Genomic DNA, 23299 nt, shown 5'->3' with positions numbered 1-23299 from the left:
TTCTAATCCCTTTTCAGGGTATCTAAAACTACAGGACATAAAAAAGTATATACACACACATTTTCCTATGGACTAGTTCATAGAACTTAGCCTAAGGCTACTCCATCGTGAAGCCTAACAAACCCAATATATCAAAAAACACATACAGTAATTCTTATTAGTAAGATGTAAATCAGTGTCTGAAAAACTATTTCAGTTGACTTCATATTCAGTTTATGATTCCATGTAAACTATCTGTTTTAAACTTCTGGCAATTGCAGGAAGGTGCTCAGGAGAGATCACTTATTTGAGAACAAAAAGACGCAGAATTACAGCTGCTGAACTGTGATACTCTACCATTGTTTGAAGCAGTGATAACATCCTGACCCCAGAGAAGTTTATTTTGACTTTTGGGGCTGGGTTTGTTTGTTTGTTTGTTTTTAAATATCAAGATTGATGAAACTCATGTAAAGGAGCACTTATCAAAGGCTTCATATTTTTCTTAGGTAAAAAAATATCAAACCAATTAGTGAATGCAGGTTGTACTTCTTGATGGCATGTTCCTTGATAAAACAGGTTATCAAAGGTAATTTCTAGTCCATTTTGTCTTTTTTTTTGCACAGAGATTTTTTCTGGCCTACTGCCAAGAGGAACATATCATCTGAACATAGGTGTGGGAGGCCTCACAACTGCACTCCTCTGACTGTCCTAGCTCACATACCTATCACTGCCAAAAGTCCGAGACTGCTTAGGACAGTAGTTTGTTCTGAATTCTTTCAAGCGCTGCTCCTTGATAAATCCAGGAGGAATCCCTTTTTTTGAATGCAGGTTACCAATATAAAAACACAGGAACTACTTGTATTGGTTCAGACTAAGGATCCATCTAGCTCAGTACCCTGTCTTCACCAACAGCTATCAATGTAAGCCCAGTGAAAAGGAGAAACAGAACAAGCACTTCGAACATTTTCCCCTAACACTTTCATAGCCATGGACTTTTTTCATCTCAGGGAAATTCTTACATATTTAATCTAGATAGTGTGTCCCAACAGGTTTGTTTTCCAACTCCTTGCTTAGCTGGTCCCTCTGGACTCATGCAGAACTTTTTGCACTTACAACACCCTTTAGTAAGGAATTTCACACGTTTATCAGCCCCAGGGTTTTGTCTCTGGCCAGTAATAGTAAGCTCACCACCTATTCATTTAGACATAAAGCTCATTTTGCCCAGCATACCACTTCACTTTACGCTACATCAAACTTTATCTGTCATATTACTGTCTTTGAGAATCATTGCACAATGTCTGTCTACAGTAGAAAGTCCCTATAAAAGGAACAAAAACATAAGAACCAAAAAACAAGTCTGTGCATTCCAAGATTGTATTTATTTCAGTTTGCATCCAAAATTCTCATTCAAATATATCCTGCTCCTTGCTGCTTCTATACTCCAAGTTACTCTGTACAATTATTAAATGAGAAGTACACACACAGTGAAAAACTGTATTATATTGCACAAGGCTGAGACAGTCTTAATGCTGCCATTTCCTAACATTTTGTCTGCATGATTTGGTAATTTTATAAGAGTTCCTTTAGGAATATTTTTAAACATAATATCAAGTGCTGTGTCCTACATACAGCTGAATTTTAATACTATCTTTATAAATGGCATCAGTAGTTTGGACTCTTACAGCAACAGTACAGACCATAGGACTTATAAAAGGAAGATCATGAAGGATGACCACAGGATGCTTTCCAATGTGTCATTTGCAAGAGAAGCTGAACTGTATCTTTCATTATAATTAAGATTCAGACTTGGAATGAGAGATTAAAACCTCAATTTTTTTCAACAGAAATAGTATGCAGCATGGTAACTTTGTCCTTTTCCAATTAACACACCATAAGAAGCCTTAAGATTTCAGTGAAGGTTCTTTTGGAACGATCTGGAAAAAAATCTTCTTTAAATAGGTTATATGGTGGAGTTAATGTCTAAAAATCATGAGCCAAGTAAAATATTTAAACATATTTAGGAGAATATGTTTAAAGATTAGGGTATTGCCTTTAGATGCCCCACTTCGAGATAGACTCAACTTCACAGGTGCATGAAGTAGTAGTGGATATCTCGAATATGCAGGATTATAAAACTTGAAGTTGAAACATTTTGCACAACACTGAGATGCAAACCAGGAAGAGCAAAGGCAGTCTATGTAAACCCATTTCTGAAGAGGAGAAAAAAATATAATTTTTGAGCGCTTAACTGTAATTTATTATAATACATTTTCTAACAAACTATGTTACTTGAAATCTGAGCAATTTTCTACAAAATTGCTGAAAGTTCACAGTAAGTCTGCAGCGTGTGACAGGCATATAGGTAGGATAGATTTTTTGAGGGAACAAAATAAATATTTTTAATTTTCTCCAATTCGAAGCAGAATGCATCATAAGTGCATTAAGTTAAGGCATTCTCAGCTTTTCCCAGAATATATTTCACATTGCCTGCTCCTAAGTTCAATACATATTGGTCTTTTGTCTCAGAGCAATGTCTGCACTACAGCCTATTCTAAACAAAAAGCCTATTGGAGTGATAATATATACAGGGATAGCATAATATAAAAGAAAAGTGTTTTCAAAAGCCAGGTACTCCACAATACAATAAACAAAAATTCCTAGACATATTACAGGAGAATTCAGGCAAAATTCAACTAATATATTTACTTAACCAACAACCAAAACAACCCAAAAAATTTGAGAGTTTTTGTAGATTTTGTTTGGTTGGTGTTTTTTCAGATATTTTTCTCTCAATGTGATATTTTATACTCAGGCACCTCTGTCAGCTATTATATGAAACCTACTCAAAATCCCACTTTGCTGACATGTGGTATCCAGCACACCCTTCCACTGAAGGGATTTCCTTCAGAGGTAGATGAATTCCAAGACAGCACCCGCAAAAGTTGCCAATCCTGGTCAGGAAATTGGGCGAGCATAAAGTACAATGCAGAATTTCAATGAAATCTGGATCGGTTACTTTTAAATTAACGACACTTCTTTCCCTAAACAGGACATGGCAAATATTTCACTCTTGCACATTGGAATTTGTGAAATTATACATAGAGAGAATATTGCACCTCTGTACAGGAAAAGGTTCCGAAAATCCAGAGGTTCAAACTACCTCATAGGCAACACCCAAGAGATGCCAACCTTGAATCTGGAATTCTTTCCTATTAAAAATAAATGAAAAAATACTAATTAGGTTGACAAATAATACTGATTTCGTATTAAATAAAAAAGAAAAAGGAAATATTTCAGCAATACAAAAAAGGCATTTGGAAACACATTAAACCTATGTTTTCCCATGAATGTTGACATTTTAGCTTTTCCATGACATCTTCAACCTAAAAGGTCCTTTTAAAATAATTTTATGTTATATCCTGTTTGCATAAAAAGGGGAACAGTCTTTTCATCTGCTCTTTTGGTCTCATACTTTGTTTAAGATTATTTTGATATTTTGAATTATTTTTGTCTTTTAATTTATTCTACTTCTCATATTATTTACCATAGAATTTACAGGAATATGGTAACCTGCATTCAAAAAATGGTGATTCCTCTTTGATTTACCAAGGAGCAGCCCTTGAAAGAATTCAGAATAAACTACTGTCCTAAACAGTCTCAGACTTTGGCAGCAATAGGCACATGAACTAGGACAGTCAGAGCAGTACAGTTGTGAGGCCTCCCACAGGTTGAGATCTATGTTCAGATGATATATTTCTCCTGGCAGTAGGTCAGAAAAAATTTCTGTGCAAAAAAAAAGACAAAATGAAGGACCAGAAATTACCTTTGATAATCTGTTTTATCAAAGAACATGCCATCAAAAAGTACAATCTGCATTCACTAACTGGTTTGGGGTTTTTTACCTAAGAAAAATATGAAGCCTTTGGTAAGTGCTTCTTTATACCAGTTTCATCAATCTTGATATTCCAAAACAAACAAACAAACCCCCCAGAAAACCTAAAAAAGTCAAAAAACCTGACATCAATCCGTAACTTAATTTTAAAAAGCCTAGAAGAGTGAGATTACTTCAGTTTATTGGAGAGAGTAGAACTTCATAGCCAGGGTTGTTCTCACTTCCTTCATTCCCTGTATACATATATGCTAACTGGGAATTTGAATCTGTCCCGTAAAACCTGGCCTCCTATATGACACCTAATAGGTCTTATCAGGCATTTAATAAAAACATGCCTGAAAGGGACATAACTGTGAAAATTTACCACTGAATTCAGTGACTGTTTTAGCTCTATCATCTCTTTATTCCCCATACTTTATCAGTTGTGATGGTTAAGAAAGATTTCCTAGTCATTGCTCTGAAATCACTTTTCCTCCATTTTAAAATAACCTGTGACCTACTTCTTGATCTCACAATGATTTATTTTGTTATTTATATTATGCAAATCCATCTTGCATCCAAAAACTAAAACATTCTCAAGAGCAGTGCCAAGACTTTACGACAGTGTTTCAAAGACCAGCTGCTTGAAAGTCAAGAGGCAGGAGGCAACAAAGTAGGAATTGCCATGACATTTGGTTTGCAATCTTCAAGCATCTGAGGCAGTATGTTTCACTTGTGGAAACACATCAACTTTCTATAGAACAGAAATCATGGAAAATTAAAAACTTTGTTTAAAAGACTATTTCTTTTCACTACATTTTGCTATCAATCATAGTGACTTGCTGTAAAAAAACAAACTGAGAGAGATCTGTATGCATTCATGCAGAGACTGTCACTTAAAACCCATTGTAAAGATTTATGCAGCATTTACCTTCAAGCAAGGGAGTAGTTTCATTAATACTGGTTCCAGCTGAGTTGACTATTAAGCACAAGTCCATGCTTATGTATGATACAGACTGCTATAAGAAATAATTTTTATTTTACACATTTAGATTTACCACAGAACAGGTCTGTAGGGCTATTAATGGTTATGAAACACAAGTTATAAAACCAGTAATCAACAGTGACTCCTTAGCTGGGCCCATAGCCAGTAAACCCAGTCTGCCTCCTATACCACTTTGTTTTGTTTTCTGAGCAATGTAATCACACCAGCTGCAGCAGAGCTTGTACCAATGTGTAGATTAAGTATATATTCAACACGCCTATCCATACAGAAAGAAGGGATGGATTAGACCCAGTGCAAGTACTTTCAAGAATGTGTAGTTCCTAACTATAAAGTATAATTTAAGCATTAAGGAACACCTGAAAAAGAAATTAGAGGCCAAATCATATCAACAAGGAAATTAAATTATGTTCACCATTGCACTCCTTAGTACACATTTACACTTTGAAATTTATTGGTCGCTTGCGTGAGGAGATTGACTGCTTCTAAGAAGTTAAATAAGCACACTTTTATGTTTCTGATACCTATCCTAAATTTCTGAATGCTCAAGATAGAAACAGCAGTATCTTTAATATACGAAGTATAACTTTCTAACACTTTGCACTAGGCTTTCTCATTCATCTTCATTAATTATCAACTGATTATCAACAGAATTAATTCTGCATTAGATTCTCCAGGGTGAAAAATAACTGGTTTGCAACAGTTGAAGTTATTGAACAGGACTGGGCTATGCAAGAGCATAACAGTGGAGCTCTACCTCCCTTAGCATTTCAGGTATTATAATATTATCTTGTTTGCCATATAATTTGAACATGACGAAGTCTATTAGCTTAATAAGAGTACTAAGATACCACTACCTGTAGTAAAAACAAACTGAAAATTTCCAAGGAACTATCTCAGCTCTTCCTATGAGTGGGGATTTTTTTCTTGCTTGCTTCTGTTAAAGGCCACTCCACTTGGCTTTTTACCATTGAAAATGAGCTGTTTAATTATAAACAAAAGAACTTTAGTGATAGCATATGAATCAGTATCCACAGCAAGTCTTGATAATGGTTTTGAATTGTGAGCTCAGAAAGGCTGCAGCACAAATGTCAGTCTGAAAAATAGTGTAGTGTGTGTGCATCATTCGCCAGATAGGAAAGGAAAAGCTCAGATGACTTTGTGAAAGGAGTATTGGTATGAATTTCTAACACATCTTTCTTCTTGCATCATATATTATTTAATTTCCATAGCAACCCACTGGAGCAAGAAGACTGTTTTCAGAAAAATCTGAATTGATGTAATTCACAAAAGAGAAACTACGATAGGCTAGGAGTGATAGAGAAAAAGGCAGGGAAATTCTGTTACCAGACACTCAGAGTTATTAAAAAGCTTTGTCAGATTTCCGTAAGTTACAAGCATCCTATAAAGTATGCATTGCCAGTTTGTGCTATGGCCTTTATAGCATTGTAATCCCAAATCTGATTAATTGCATGCATCAATTCTTCCAATAATTACTGAAGAGTCAACTTTGCTCTCAAATCTTTTCATCAGTGCCAAAACGAAAACCACAAATAACCAACACACCACCACCAAACAAACAAAAATGACCAGCTGAAACTGTCAGATGACTTTCAATAAGTGGCTTTTAATTCTCAACAATCATGTTAGTATAACTGGATATTATCTGCTGATGCTGGACTTGCAGCTCTGCAGGGGAAAAAAAAGTAACTGAAGTCTAGAAAGAAGCACAATTATATTTTATAAATACAGAATGACATCATGTAAGTTATCATATTTGTCAGCTGTTGAGAACAACCATAGAAAATGCTGAATTGTGAGAAAAGTATCTTTTCCAAAGTGGTAAGAAGAAAACTACAGCATCTGCTCAGTCTAGCTTAGAAACCTTCCCTGGTACTGCACACTTTGTCCAAGGTTACAAAAAAAAATTACCTAAGGAAAGTTGACAACCACCAAGTTTCAAATTCCTTAAGGGCAAAAGCACAAGTGTTATTTAAAATTCCCTACAAGATACTTACTATAACATCACATTGACTGTTTGCAGCTGATTTACATCTTTAGATAAGCAAAACCAAGCCTTCGAGAAAAAGAATGTAGTGTGCTTGTCAAAGTAAATCAGCCCAAGAAACAGTGAAAATAAAAAAACCGTAAGATTCATCCTTTATGACCAATGTGTCCTCTCTGCAGTACCTTTAACATGTACAGGTGGACAGGTGTAAGCATGTACACTCACATCCCGATTTGGGTTTGTGTGTGTAAAGGCTTAGAGAATGTCAGACTGTCTAAACACTGTAACATCAGACTATGCTGTTTTCATTATGCTCAGCCAGAAAGTAGTTCACAGATCTTCTTTTATTATTATTTATAAGATGAAAGGAATGATAATATAAAACAATGACAACCCTAGATTATCCTTAGGCAATTCTCTTGTTATCATGCTGAACAGCTCGACTACAGAGAAAAACAGTCATTACCTGTGTGAAGAGAACCTGTGATTAGCCTGAGAAGGTACTGGGCAAATTTCAATATTTCCCGCTTACACCGCTTCCTACAGCCACTCATCTTAGGCAATGGGGTATTCCTCTGAGGAGAGCCTGAAGACTTTGCCAGTAAAGGCAATAGTTTCTGCCAGCAAACTTCTGGGGCAGCTCAGAGCCTCACACCGCCTCGCCGTCTCCTCACGGCCGAGCAAGCTCCCGCCGATCTACCTCGGGTGGCTGCGCAAGGGACGCCCGCGGAGGCCGGCGGTACGGGGCGCGGGCGCTGCCACGGCACGGCGCGGTGCGGCACGGCTCGGCTCGGCTGGGCAGGACCCGGCTCGGCAAGGCTGGGCAGGACCCGGCTCTGCACGCACAGCTCAGCTCGGCTCTGCACGGCACGGCTCAGCGCGGCTCTGCACGGCACGGCTCAGCGCGGCTCTGCACGGCACGGCTCAGCGCAGGCACTGGCGCGGCCACGGGCGCCCCCGCCGCGGCCGGACCCGCGACTCAGGCACCGGCGCGGCCACGGCTGCCCCGGCCGCGGGCGGCTCCGCGGGCGCGCAGCCCGGCAGGCGGGGCGGTGCCGGTGCCCGCCCCACGCAGGCAGCACAGCACCGCCCCGGGAGCCGCTCCGCTCGGCGCTCCTCCCGCGAGCAGCGGGCGGGCAGGTGGGAGCTGGCCCGGCCACGGCACTGCTCCGTTTCCGTGGCGCTGGGCGGGGGGACCCCAGCCGAGAGCAGAGCCCTGCCCGGGCCGGCCGCGCACGGCGGAGCCGAGGGACAGTCCTGCCCGTGCCAGACCTGCGGGGATGTAATCGAGGTGTGAGCTGGCGGGGCTCCACTGCACTTGCACTCTTGCATGTCGGTCTCGGGCCCCGTAGCCTGTCTGAAGGTCATGGAAAGGCCGGGGCACTGCACACCTGTACAAGAGGAAGAAAGAAGCAGAAACCCAGCTGGTAGCTCTCTGCGGGGACGTGCCCCTGCTTTCCAGCTCCCTGACCTGCGGCAGCTGGGAAATAGGCTCTGGCACAGTTAGCTTTGTGTGGTTAGGATCTCTCCAAGGAAGTCTCGGAAGCTACCTGTACGCCTTACTGTTCCCTTACAAATTCATTGTGTTCCAACTTGCTGAGAAGTGTTTCTTATTAATAAAAATGATCTTCCATAGTCTTCATCCATGACCACAGAACCCAAAGAATATATGTTTTCGTTTCCCTTGGAATACTTCCCTCCTAGAGAACAGCTCTATTGCATTAGAGGGTGATGCAATATGTAATGCCTAATACAGTTAAAAAGAAAAAAAAAGACAACCCATTAAGGAAAAGCTGAACAGAAGAAAATCATCGACTGATCTAATTTTAATGACAGCACTGACCATAAAACATTTTGGTGAATGCCTTTAAAAAATTACAATAAACAAATGCACATCTTCAAGCTATTGTCTATATTATGGAGTGCGCAGAGATAAATACATTATAGACACAATACATCAAAGCATTATCAAAGTTGCAGTTAGATGACACAGTTTTCTGTGTCTGCTATCTGAAGCACAAGCATGCTGTCTTATGCTTCCAGTGAGGCTACACAGATAATGGAAAGAACCAAAATAAAATAGCTCACAGAAGCCCCCAGGTTACTCCAACACAGGGATTAGTCTGAGAAGGATATGGGCAAATTCCAGTATTTTATGTTCGTACTACTTCCTACGGCCACTCATCTTAAGCAGGAACTAATTTCTTGGCACAGTTTCTTCTGAAAAGACACAATACAGTTTGACCAAAGAAAACCTCCCAAAAAAAGACCCCCAAAATCCAAAAAACTTCCCACAAAAACCTCCAAACAAACAAACAAAAAACCCCAACCAAACACCAAACACCCCCCTCTCCCCTCAACAAACCCCGTCAGATTCTGAAGTATTGGAGATGCCAGTGTGCCTTACAGATTTCTGAACTCCTCTGGTCTCTGCAAGGAAAACTCCTTAAATAGCTGGTAGAGGCAAAGAGATACTGAAACCATTAAGTTAGTATCTCTTCTTTAGAAGAGGACTGAAGGGTCAATGCAAATGGTTCTCAGCTGGAGTACTTGACCTTTTTAATCCTTTGACATCTCCAATTGCTTTATAGAATTTTCACTAGCAGTGTTGCTTCAAAATAAGGAACTGAAAATAACTGAAGCTTAAAGAACTGAAATACTGGTTTTCTAAAGCCATAAGCATGTATCACCAACACCATGCTTTGATCTTCTTTCCGCCCAAAAAAACACCTACAAACAAAAGAGTTCTGACACTGTTTCCTAAGCTTTTACGTTTCAACACGCCAATAACAGTAATTGCTACCTAAGGAGGAGTTCATGAAAGATTTTTGACTAGTTTCACCAAGATATTTTTAACAATCAGTGCAGTATTTTGATAGCTTTGGATCTAAATCTATCTCCCAATACTTCTCTGGTCAGCAGAAAAGACTGACTAAGACTAAAGGTTTTTTCTCCCAAATCAAGAGAGCAAATCAGAGAAAAGGGCACAGGAAAGTTAGAATAGAAAATGGTAATAAAACTACCATAGTACTTTTAAAAAATACAGTGAAATAATACGATGGACAGTTGGACAATATCAATTTCTCTATATTGGTAATACACCTTTTTAATTTTTTTTAATTGATGGGACACACTAAGGTCCTCAGTCAGAGCCAGTCTCTTTGCACTGAGGTATATAAATACTTTTTTATATCTACAAGCTAGGTCCATTCCTAATAATTCATAATCCAAAGAGCTGAACTAAAACCCATTGAAAAAAGATCCTCTTAATGTCAGAAGGGTCTGGATCAGTTCGTAGAACTGAATCAGTTCCAGACTTTGGAACCAGGTACTTAGAAAAACCACTATTTAAGTATAACGGAGGAGGAATAAAACAAAACAGAAGGTTTTTTTCAGACATTAGGAAAAGCAAATGGAAGGAAAAAGTAAAAGCTGTTTGTAAACTGGATTTTCAAATCATTTCACTAAGTCCAGCTCATGGGCTCCTAGAATAATATAAAATACAAAATTACTTTGTTTTGAAGTACTTGGCAAGAATGAAATGACTAGGGAGGAAACATATGCAGTTTTTGTAAAAGGCTGTCAACAACTGCAGTCAAGTTTAAAAGCAAAATGGAAACATTTCCCTGAATGTACAAAGCATACTATAGCACAGTCAGAACAAACAAATTTATAACAATAAAATATTTTCTTCCTTTGAGGGTTTCTACACAAAGCTACAAGAAAAATCTTAAAAATCTTTGTCACCATGGGAAGAAAGCAGTGCAAAACCAAAAATGTATGAAATTAAATTCTATTCAGTCCATAGATTAAATTCTACATGCAATTTTATAATTTCAGTTAGGGTCTCAGCATCACAGGTCTCTGCCCCAGGCCTGCCTGTTGGCAACTGAAGTGCAACCTAACCATTCTTAGAGGAGGGTACACACTGATACAGCTTTAGGCTAACACTACGAAAGAAAAAAATTACACCAATATTGTAGTTCAGAGCTGGTCATTATTGGAAGGTATGTATCAGTATTTATTTACTTTTTCCTGTGTAGGAATAGAATTTCACTATAAAACAGAACAAACCAAAAGAGAAATACATTAACAGCAACATGAAAACAAATTTTTTAAGAAGTAAAGAAAACCAATGATTTTTAGATTGCTTAGGTTCCTGGGACAATGTGTTTGACTCTTCTTTCAAAAAAGAAAAAATCTAAACCCCAAAAGCATTGCGCGTCACATAACTGACCATTGCAATATCCTGGCATTAAATGGTGAATAATGATGAATTAGCTAGCATTATAGTTTTGTTTTGAGAGAGAAAAAGTTACTAAATACAGATTTTATTTAATAAAAAAATAGGAAAAACATCTCTTAAAACATTCAAGAAGGAATTAAATTTGGTTGTTGTCATATTAAGTAACAATGGCAAAGACTCAAATGCCAAAAGCACATATAATGGTTTAGGGAGAGAAAAAAAAGCCATCACAAATATTTGATGAAAAGAAAGCCATAGACTAGCGATGACAGTGCATGCCAAATATAAGTTTGCCAGTCTGAGAATAAAAAAAACCAGCAGAAGCTGAAGTGACATATACAGAGCACAGGTTGATAGGCTTCTTACAGGCAATTTACCTTGTATACCTCTTTCATTTGCACACAATCCTCTGACTTCAAAAAACAAAATTTCCTCCTGAACTAGCCCTTGCTATTGACTAAAAGCAAATTGAAATCTTACAACAAAAATCAACTCAATTAAATGTTTCAACCTCATCAGAAAGGGTAACCACAGGAAGTTATCCAGGAGCACAGAAAACCTGTAAACAGTTTCCTCGATGTTGACTCCAGAGGATTGTAAGAGCTTTTTTTTTCCTTAATGCAAATACTTAATTCCACAACTGATTTTTTTTTTTTAATCAGAGGATTTTTAACCTTTTTAATTTCAAACAACAGTGATATTTACAACCTAAGCACATGGCAATCAATAACAGATGGGCAGAAACAAACAGATGGGTGAACACAAGGTAACAGCAAGATGTTTACGATAGAGCATAATAAACAGCTGCCACAAGTAGATGACCATCATCAGATCTCTTCAGTTGCTCCTTGCCTGTCATAAAAGTAAGGGTCCTCCTAAATTACAATCCCTACTGTATTTATTTTAATAGTTCTGTGGACTTATGCTTCTTGACTTGACAGTATTGTGCACTGAGGTGTCCAAAGTTCACCATCATTATTCAAGTGGATGCAGCAGGATGAGAGTCATTCATCATAGAAGTCACTGGAAACCGCAGAAGTAATTCCAAATTATTCATGATGTCTATGAAAATATCAGCTACCACTTTTAGCCACAGACAGTGAATAGCAACAAAAATTCTCTTGGACGTCATTTGCCCAAATTTAGTCTTGGATATTAACACAGACCAGAGATGGCTGTATGATAGAATATGAGCTGGGGAAGCAGAGATGCAGGCATATGTTCCCTTCCTAACTGATCAGCAGTTACATGATAGCTAAGTTTACTTAGATTAAAATGCTATAATGACAACAAGGAACATGAAACTATTTCTTGCTCTATGCATTCCATATTAAAATGGATAGCTATGTGGGATCAGGAAATTATCACATTCTGTCTTGTGGGAAAAATAACTTCCACAGAGCCCAGGACAAAGAGTGAGGGGACTGCCAATGTCCCTGGTCATGAAGACAGATGTACTTACCTTCTTTAATTCTTTTTAAACTCTTCATATCAGAATTAAAACCTTCCTATTAGCCAATCTGTTACTTATTCAAACTGCATGCAATGTTTTTAAATGTGGAACACAAAATAATAAGAAATTTTTATTTTGGCCTATGCTAGTGAAAATTAATACAGTCTTCCCACTTTTGTCTATAGTTTTTAATTTCTCCTGAAAGCTTGCTAAGAATAATATCTTCAAACAGCTCTGTTGCTGTGTTTAAAATAGGGCTACAGAGAAATGACTGCTACCTCACACTGTTTGCATAATATCAACAAATTATACATGTGCTCTATTCTGATAGCTAATACCTGCATAAAATAAATTACTTTCATTGCTGTTGTAGTCCCAGACTTTATAGGTTCAAACATTTATAGTTTACATTTATGTAAACTAATAAAACATGTTGGCTTAGCCAACCATAATTTTTGACCAGTGTAACAGAAGTACTTAAAACCTTTATCTCTATTTTTCCTACCTTCCCAGAGGTAGCTGCTCTCAGAATGCCTTTTTTTACCTACTCAGTGTCCTTGAAGCTTACCCCAAGGATTCATTTTCACACAACACTCTAAGATGATACTGCAGACAGTCAACCAGGAGCTACAGCTGCCTCAACCTCCCCCACGGTCCACCTTGCCTAATTAAACATTCATCACTCCCGAATGCTGCAGTGTCAAACATGAGCAACTTCCCAGCCTGACCTTCTACAGCCAGCCAGTGGTTTGTGCTGGAGAATAAACAAGACTGGGACTTATCTGCTGAAACATAAAATGGCATAATGCAGTTTTCATGTTGCACATTAAGTTCTGTGCATGCACTGTAAAATTCTCACTGCAGAAGCCAGAGTACTCACTTTTAATATTCAATATATTATAGAATACCTGTATACAAATCTGTATGGGCAGTGTTATCAATAAACTTTCTACAAAAAACTAAAATAGTATCTTCCTTATTATACAGATCCTGTTTTTTATGTATGGTCATACCTTTCAACTTAAAAATATATTATTGCTGAGTATCCTCAAATAAAAATAGAAGATTGAGGCACACTAATATCAAGTAAATGAGGTTTTTTGGGTTGTTGTGTTTTGGTTTTTTTTGTGGCTTTGGAGTCTTGTCTGAGTTCCATTTACAAGAAATTTTGGGGTTACCTCCAAGACAAAAGAGAAAAGTTCTTATAACTCATTTAATTGTATCAGACTCTGCACATATTTATATCTATATTTGATGGAAGAGAAATCTGAACAGAAAAAACCAGAAGGAAACATCTTTCCTGTTATAGAAACCATAGCTATAATAATCTATAAGTTCCATAAAACTTTGAGATTTGATATAAATAAAATGTATCCATATCATGTCCATACAAAATAAAAATATTGTAAAGGTTGTGTTTTGACCCCAACACCTACATTAACCTGTTAAAGAGAAAAATATCAGAAATTGGTTGTAAACAAGCCAATACTGGGTATGCAGCATTCTTAATAGAATAGGCATTGCACCAAATTAGCAATGAGAATTCTATAACTAATACAGCTTAAGCTAGTAATTAAAATATTCAAAAGAAGCTTTTTTTCACAATATATGTGAAAAAATACACCTATGTATATATACCTACATCTATGTATGTATCTATACTTATCTGAAATATATATATATATAGTTTAAAAAAGGTTGACTTCATAGCTTCAATAATTATCTGTTGCAACTTATTGCAACTTATTCACCCCTAGGATTTCCCATAAGTGGTCAAAACCTAGAGTTCTTCTTCCAAGTCAAGGGCTTCCCCACAGTTTTCAGGCATTTTCTTTCCCCTTTTATGCTAGCTATGGCTTGATCCTCTAATTAACCTAAAATTTAAGATGGAAAGTGGAAATCCTTAAGTTTTCACATCCTTAACTGGCATGAATTGCAATGTATTTCAGTGAATATACTGCAGCTACTACCTCAGGGACGAGAAAGACAGAAGAGAGGTACCACAGCCCAAACATTTCTTCAAAGCCTACATTTTGGTTGAAGCAATTTTGCAACAGCTCTCCTTCACCCACAATTTGATTCTGTTAATTATTAAATATGAAGTACCAGTGTTGAGAGCAAGTTAAATTACCACATTGCTAGGTCTATGGTCTGTCTTTTCCCTCCTGGCAGCGTCCTGCAGATATTGACAAGAAAAACAGTTCATCAGCATTCCTGGGGAATCCTTCAGTAATGCCCTTTGGGGAACATGAGCAGTTACCAGTCTACTCCAGATTTTCCAGAACAGTTGTGATTGTAATAAGGACCCATAGATCTTCTTCCCACATAATACAGCTGATGAGCTCTCACATAAAGTACGTAAAATTTGACTGACATAGAGGAAAACCATTTTAAATAGAATTGATCTGATCATATCTACAGTTCGATTAACCTGAGCTAAACCTTGCTCATGAGTAATAAGAAAGGTTTATATGCACTTAAAACTCTACCACTCTAAGTAATATTTTTTCTACTCTGCACCCTTATTTTCATTACAGGCAAAAAAAAAAATTCCAAAAATCATTTTATTATTATCTCCAGGCAACTGGAAATTCATGTAGGTTTTGTGATACAGATTAAGCCTGAAGAAGCTACCCATTATGTGCTTCAGGCAGGAAATGGTCATCAGGGATATGAATCAGAGGATATCACACCCATTTAACATTGCTGGACCTGTAAAGGAAACATCTGAGTCTGTGTTAGGGTCTTGAAGCTGCACACTACATACAGTGAGTAGATTTTGATGGCCTTATCTGTGCAGTATCATCGTTTCCCTATCTTCTATCACATATTCTTCTGTAACTGTATGGCCATTTCTCTGACAAGTACGGCCACAACTACTTGTGGCTTCAGGGCAAACCTCCCTCATCTGCCCTTTTCATACCACTTTAAACCGGTCCCTAGGGACCAGTCCTGAAAAGAGGCAAAGTAAATCTCAGAGATTAACAGCAGGAAAAAGGAGCAACCAGGGAATTCAATCTCACATGTGACACAAAGGCATCGGGTGAAAGACAATTTTTGGTTCCCAGGTGGGAGCACTTAGTGGTAGGGCAGGTACCTGGGACCGTGTGCATGAGACCTCAGGAAACTGTAGAAATTGAGTATGAAATCATTGCAGTCTCCTAGCGACAACACTCTTAAGATGTGATCAAGTAAAGGCCTTAAGCATAAACACAAAACTTTTTTCAGCTCTACAGCCTAAGGAAGTGAAGCAGTGTGATTATGAACTCAGCTACTATAAAGTTACAAGTCAGTGACAATGATAATAACCAGTATATGGTCAAGGTGAGTATAACTTCATTAGTTGCCTGTAAATAAATATCTAAATCTGAAGCCTAGAACAAGAAAATAAGTAAAAGGCTGGTAATAAGCACAACTCCAAACTCTACAGATCAGTACAAAGGACAATAATTTTGAGATAATACACACACGTTATATCATCAACACTGATACTCAGGAACATAAAGATACAGAGGAATATCACTGCTTGTATCTTTCATTGTGAGGAGAAGAAATACTACTAGAAGAAAACAACACCTGTACACTAGAAGAACAGTGGTAAACTTTAAACTTTATAGGGTCTTATATGGTGGATATGAATACTACTTCTATTTAGGCTGTGCAGAAATTTCCTTGTTCATATCAGCTGGTCTGTGCCTCAATATAGACCTTCAGTCACCAAATAGAAATCATGCTTTATATTACAAAAATTATGACATCAAACTTTTTCCCATCAGAACAGGACAGCTATCTTTACTGTGGTAAGTGTATTAAAAATGGAAGAGATAAGCTCTTAGGTCAAAAAAAAAAAAAAAAGCTATTAGAGTTATCTTATGTCCAAGGAACAAGACTGGGGGGAGGGGTGAAAAACTCCCCAGAAAACCCAACAATCCTTCACAATTTCCAATAGACAGCTAACTTGTCAGGTATCAGCATCTTAATTGCAAAGATGCCCTTAGCAGTTTTATTCATTTATGGTATGTCATACAGTTTTCATTCCTCTCTATTAGGTAACTCAACTCTTAACCTCAAGTTCCTTTTGATTTAATAATCACATTTTATCCCACATTATTTTACCTTATCATTATCTAGATTCCTTCATATTATGTCTTCAGAGATAACATGGATAGGTCACATTTTAATACTTTACCTCTTTGGTTTTCCACCCAATGAAAGGACAAAAAGAAGATTAAAAAAATGGGTAATAAATGTTTTAACATGTTGATATTTTTCTTGAAGGCAAAACTTTAATCTGAAAACAATCATAGGATTTCCTCACTGTTTTAATAGATACTGCTTTGGCTTCTTTGGAACATTCCATCTTTTCAGAAAAAAAAACACCAGGGGAAAAAAGCTGAGTGGTTTTTGTGACTGCCTTGCAAGTGATTTATGGAAGTAGAATAGTATCAATAGGAGGACATCTTATTTCAAAACATCCTACGGTCTCAGGGAAGATTACAATACTATCTAGGGGAAGATGTTACGCAAACCAAATTTTTCATGAATGTCTCTAGTCATTAAGTTGCCACACTATGATATCGTATGTCAATATGAGCTGTTGATATTACTGCTATTAGAATATTTTTAATTCTGTTTACACTATTAACATTTTAAATAAGCTAAAAATTAATTCATGGCTTTGCAAACATATGGATCTGATATAGATGTATGGCATGTTCCCTCCCTTGTCCATAGCAAGATTTTATGCATAACACCTTCTCTTACTATACAAATCTGTTTGCAGTTTGCTTTCCTGCCTGTGACTTTTTATCAAAAGTTGGTCTCATGGTCATCATTTAGGAGGAGTGCCAACTTCTGAACTTGCTCAGCAATGTGAGAACAATTTCCCAGAAGTGCACCCATTGTGAACTTGCAGCTCACACAGGTCACCAAAATGCACATACTTGCTCATAGACATGAAGTAAATAAATTTTCACTTTAAATCATGCAAGACATTGATATGACTGAAGTAGTAAAGGTACATGAAGGGAGGAAGAAGGACAGTTTCTATATCAGTCCTTAGGTCTTAAAGGTAAATTTTTGGGCTGGGCCCTTCCTCTGCCTCATCCTGAACCTCCTGTCATGGTTTTTTTTCCAGAATGTGAACTTTCTGAACCACTCCCATCCCTTGCAACACAGAACTAGTTTACTTCTGTGGACATGTACAGACCTCATTTGCTTCTCCCAAGAGTAGTTAAAAAACCCCATCTTTCTCAGGTCCTTTACTAGATAATCTAGTGCCTAGTTATTACCGTCTGATATCAAAAATAAAAAGAAATCTGGTTTGCCAGGAGCAATTGCTATTCCTTTTGCAGAGTGCTTCATTTAAAAAGAAGGTGATCAAATTTTAATGATCTTCTTTTGTTAGCTTAAACCAAGTGCAAAAATTCTCCTGTCACTTCCCTTGGGTTTGAAGGCCATCATTTTAAATGGCACAACGATTTTGGTGGTGAAAATTCAGATACTGATTTTTTAAAGAGATGGTAAAAGTTGTAACAAAAATGTTACAGAAAACAAAACCATAAGCAATCAAATAATTAATGCCAAGGCATTTTTCCAGAAAAAAGTTAAGGACCCTTTGGAAAGCAACATTCGACCTTTGCTTTTATTTAGAGATTTTATTTCGTTCTGTATATGAAATGCTCTAATTTGCAGTTAAGGCTGGGGAGAAAGGTCAACATCAAGCATGATTTTTACTTCTTGTAAACATGTGCAGAATCTGAGAACTCTAATTCTAACAACAAAGACATCTAAGAAAACCCAGGATTGCAGGAATAATCTGTATTGAAGAAAAAAATATTTTTAAAACAGCTGTGACTGTATGAGTGAGACTGGTAAAAAAATTACCTTGAAATAATTTCCCTAGAAATATACTGATGCAGCCCTGGCTCTCAGAAAGTGCATATAAGGATAATGCTTTAAAAATTCTATTAAACTGCAGTGGATGCCTCTTGCATTAAAAAAAATCCCAAACAAACAAACAAACAAACAAACTCTTTTTGCTGAATCTCAGAAACAAAATAAAAGTCACCCTAGAAAATTTTGACTTTCCAAAAATTTCTTGGCTCAGACTTCTTGGCAAGACAAATTTTTATTGTCAGTCTTGTAATTTGAATGGCCCATCAAATCTGAAAAACTAAAAGGCAAATTTCCTGCATTTATGCATGTAATAGACAGACTTTCCTTCTATTCTGAGGTTTAAATAGCTTCCCATATTTTAAAATTATAATAACAAGATGCATTACAAGAATTGGTTTCCCCATCACTTTGAAGAGGAGACCATAAATTATCTTCTTCTTTTTTCTTTTTTGTTTTTTTTCCCTTTTGATAACTCAGTGGGCAAGTTTAATGGTAGAGTTTAACGGTAGAGTGACATGCAAAAGGCAATTATAAAAAAAAAATGTTGTTTTAGTAGAGCTGTGTAAAGAAGTGGGTCATAGAATAAAAAATACTTGACAAGTATTTGGGGGGTTTTGTGGTTTGGTTTTTTTTCTTCTTTACTTGTAGGAGAACACTCAGTAATATTAGACTGTAGTGAAATCCTATTAACCAGGAAATACAACATGGTAAGTTTCTAAATTTGTGGACAAGTGGCAGAGACTCAGGGTTACACTGAGAACAGAAGTGTCAATGAGAAAAGCATGGCTGGAAAAACCACTTAGCAGAGATTCAGAAATGTTCATTTTCTCTGGCAAAGGTTTTAATTGCCATCACAATGCAATTCCACTTCTGGTTGCAAACTACTAGTCTTTATTGTGCTATTAGCTGTTTAAAAGGCCATCAGCTCAAACTGAGCTTCTGGAGGTCTGAAGTCCTGTTTGTTTGCTGTTGTAATCTTGACTCACAACCACAAACCACTGCTGGCATGGCCAGCACTGGCTCTGAGACACAAAACCAAAATGCTTGCTGGTGTCCCATGCAGAAGCTTCTGGGGAAACAAAACCCCCAACCTAACAGCAACAACAAAAAACCCCTTCTGCTCATGCTCTAACTACAGAGAAGGATTATTTCCCCCAAGATCCCAACAATTATTAGACCATCAGCTTCACAACCATTTGTACATACAAGTAGAAAATGGAGGAATGAATTGCTTAGATAGAAATCCTGGTATTTGAGTCCAGAAAAGTTAAATTGGAAACACAGATCTGAAAAGCACTTTCTGGGATATCCACTCTCATTTGTGGTTAAGATGGCTTGGATCTCTCAATCCAAACAATTTGTGTAGCTTGTTCCAAACCAATTTGCTATTAATCCCATGCATGAATTTAGGTAGAGCACTTCCTAACCCCCTTCTCCCAACCCTCCTCATCACTACTTCCAAGTTCAGCCCCAGACCTATAGTGAAAGGGAGGCAGGAAGAAACCATCTTTGTCTGCACTTCTCCTCCCCATTCAGGTTTTGATTTGAAGTCCGTGGCCAGAAGTGAAAACACCTGGATCTGCAGCAAACAAAAATAGTACTTTATCTATGGTATAGGCCTGTATTTTGCTATATGAGACAATTGCATCAGCTTTTCTTCCTTCTTCTACCCTTTTCAAGAGGGTTTTAACTCAGATAAAATTGCATATTAAGAGAACAAAAGACTCTGTAAGAGAAGAGATAGTGTTTTCCATTACATGACAGTATTGTCACAAGCTACTGGAGCAGAGTGTCCTAATTGATAGTATATCAGGAGTGACCCCAGAATTGCTTCCCAAGTGTGTAATGTAAGAGGTCATGCCACCTTCAAAAGAACAGATTTGAAGTTCAGGGAAAACATCGTTTATTGAAATAGTATAAAATAGGTATGCAAAAATTACTGAGAGCTTTTAATTTACCTTTCCAGATATCACAGCTGGAGGTGGGGAGAACCAAACAACAAAAAACTCAGCAGGAGTTACAACACTGTGACTAATCCAGAAATGAAATTTCAACTCTTAGGAGACAGCCATAAAGACACGGAAGTGCTCATTTCAGCCTAGACTAGTTGCAGCACTTAAAAGTTGGGTGCAAAGAAGAGTAAGAACTGCATCAAACAAGAAAAGAAGAAGGATTGCTTTGAAAGAAACACTTATCTCAATTCTTACTGTGTTTTATGTTATTCAGTCCAGTCTGTGGAGAAGGAAGGACACCCAGGCTGTTTCAAGTATTCCTACTTGAATTTTTTCAATTTTTTCTAACCTGCAAAAAATATGATTTTATTTCAGCATGTAGTTTAACAAATCTTATATGTATTTCCGAAACTGAGGAGAATTTGAAAACCAAGCAAGAATGCTGATGTGTAAGCGTTGTGAAATTTCATTTCAGCCTGTGATAAAAGTAAAGAGTAGCCAGAAGATGGCAACTGGAGGCACATTGGACACAGACTCCTAAGCCAAGTCTCCGAACACAAAGTTAAAAGAAACAGCTGATTGAAAGAGAAGACAAGAAGTAAATATTCATTCAATAATTAGCTTTATACTGCAGGTCCAAGACTTTTTTCCAGAGCATTCTAAGTTAGAATCCTATTTGAGATTTCTTTTTAATGAATGTGTCATAGTTCACAATTTATATTAGCTCAGCTAGATCATGTATTCCCTCAGGATCCTATTCCTACTGAGAACAACAGATGCCTTCAATATTCAACCTTGTTCTTTTATGTTTGTGTCTCTCAGAGTGCAAATTTTCCTACAGTTTAGGGAAAGTGTATAAAGCCAGAAAATGAAATTATGTCCCAAGAGACATTCTGAGTATTAAACTCAGAATAAAATATTAGAATAAAACATTTAACAGCTGAAGGGAAAATCCCAATTTGGTAAAGATTCAGGGACTTGCTACCTGTCCTTGATGTTACTGTTTCCCAGAGCTGCTACATGATATGAAAAGCCTTTGTACTGATAACCTACAAAAGTATTCTTTTTTTGGTCACTCTAAGTAAAAACCAGTATCAACAGGTTCTTGAGAAACATGTGACAAAGCACTTTATTCTGATATAACAATCTCCTTTAAAATTTCCATATGTTCTTATCTCCACATGGCATTTTTATTCATCATTCCGTCTGAGTTTGATATTACTTTTTACCTCTGTAAGATATCACAACAGAAATTTACTGCAAGTTACTGAAATTTACTGGCAATCTGATTCATCCTATCTACTTGCCAGCTTTCCACTTATCACCAATTTAATCTCCTACTCCAGCATTTCTTCAGTGTTGCAGACTTCCCTCAGTTTCTCTGAACGCTTTCCAGCATACTGAACCTTGCTGATTTTCAGTTCTCACCATCTAAGCATTTTACTGTCTCTCCACAAGAAATACTCTGAGCCTTTCCAGAACATTTTATTCACAGAAAACAAGTATCCTGATTCATTCTTTTACTCTTTGTTGTACACATAGGGCTTTTTTGGTAGCAACCAAAAATTGGTTGGTAATTTGATAATCTACGTTGATCAATTTTATAAAACAGTAAAAAATACACGATTTGTAGAGTAACACAATGCCCTGTGCTTAAGAACATGGGCACAATTAACAGATTACTCTCCCTGTGTATTCCTATATGTACAATATCTGTGTAGATCCCTTCAGCGTATGGATGGAGGAAGCAGAAGGGTGTGCCTTCTCAATATAGGTTTCATTAGGACAGAGAATGATCAAAACCCCTGTTCATGCAAAACTGAGTTTGTGATTAGAGATCTAAACCAAGATTGGAAAGGGAAGCTCACAGGGAAACAAGAGTTTCAGTTCCTTCATATCCATCCAGGAATTTATTAGTATAAGGAGAAACAAAGTAACTTAAAAAAAATATGACCTTCCACAAACATCAATGTGCATCAGATCTCAAAGATCATTTCTTGAATCAGCATAGGTATTTATGCATTATCAGTGCTCTCTGCAAGCTTCTTTCCCTCTGGGGAATTTTCTGATAGAAATATTAAGTTCAGAGATAATTTTTACCTCCATCCTTGCTTTGACATTTACAACACTTTAGAAATGCATTTCCTCTTCAAGGATATTTTCATCTATTAAAGAATATTTATGAGTGCTGCTTCAAAGAAAACTACTGGAATGAGAATTCAAGGGGAAAAAAAAAGAAAACAGAGTGAAGATTTGCATTTGCAACTGTTTATGCACTAACTCCTAGCAAGACAAGAAGTGCCACCTAAAATGTAAACCTAAAAACTTAGGTTAAAAAAGGTATTAGTGCACAAATTATATTCTTTTATTTGTTCAGTGCTTAAATGTTTCATATAAAACAGAACACATAAAAAGCTCAAAATGGTACTACAGGTAAAGTGGCAGGAAATTACCTAAAAGTAACTAAACTGAAGACAACTGAAGAAAGGTGGCAATGCTGGTGGTTAAAGGAGGTTATTCTCCCCCCGTACTTTGCTCTTGTCAGATTTCACTTGGAGTATCACTTACAGTTCTGGTGCCCCCAACATAAGGAGGACATGGAGCAAGTCCAGAGGAGGACCATGGAGTTGGTAAGAGGACTGGAGCACTCCCCTATGAAGACAGGCTGTGAAAGTTTGGGCTGTCCAGCTTGGAGGAGAGAAGGCTGTGTGGAGACCTCATAACAGCCTCCCCATATCTGAATGGGCCTGCAGGGAAGCTAGGGAGTGACTTTTCATCAGGAGCTGTACTGATAGGAAAAGGAGTAATGGGGGGAAAAAAAAAGGGGAAATTTAGGCTCACTGTTGGGGTGGTGAGACCCTGGAACAGGTTGACCAGAGAGGTTGTGGA

General features: G+C 37.4%; 1 protein-coding gene across 4 annotated transcripts in view; it reads right to left on the bottom strand.

The window, feature by feature from the left end:
* The window catches only part of KCNIP4 (potassium voltage-gated channel interacting protein 4), a gene marked incomplete at both ends in the record, with an annotated part of 401165 nt that overhangs the window by 287687 nt on the left and 90179 nt on the right, over positions 1–23299 (bottom strand). The window contains one exon of one of the 4 annotated variants that reach the window (XM_082281892.1): positions 7328–7415. The exons of the other annotated variants lie outside the window; for them this stretch is intronic. Coding sequence (XP_082138018.1) covers positions 7328–7415 — 88 coding nt within the window. Of the gene's footprint in view, positions 1–7327; positions 7416–23299 lie in introns of those variants that run through there. 4 annotated transcript variants of the gene reach the window in all.

This window comes from Coloeus monedula (genome assembly GCF_965178545.1).
Source record: "Coloeus monedula genome assembly, chromosome: 5".
Lineage (NCBI taxonomy): Eukaryota > Metazoa > Chordata > Aves > Passeriformes > Corvidae > Coloeus > Coloeus monedula.
This window is presented reverse-complemented; position numbering and strand designations above follow the sequence as displayed.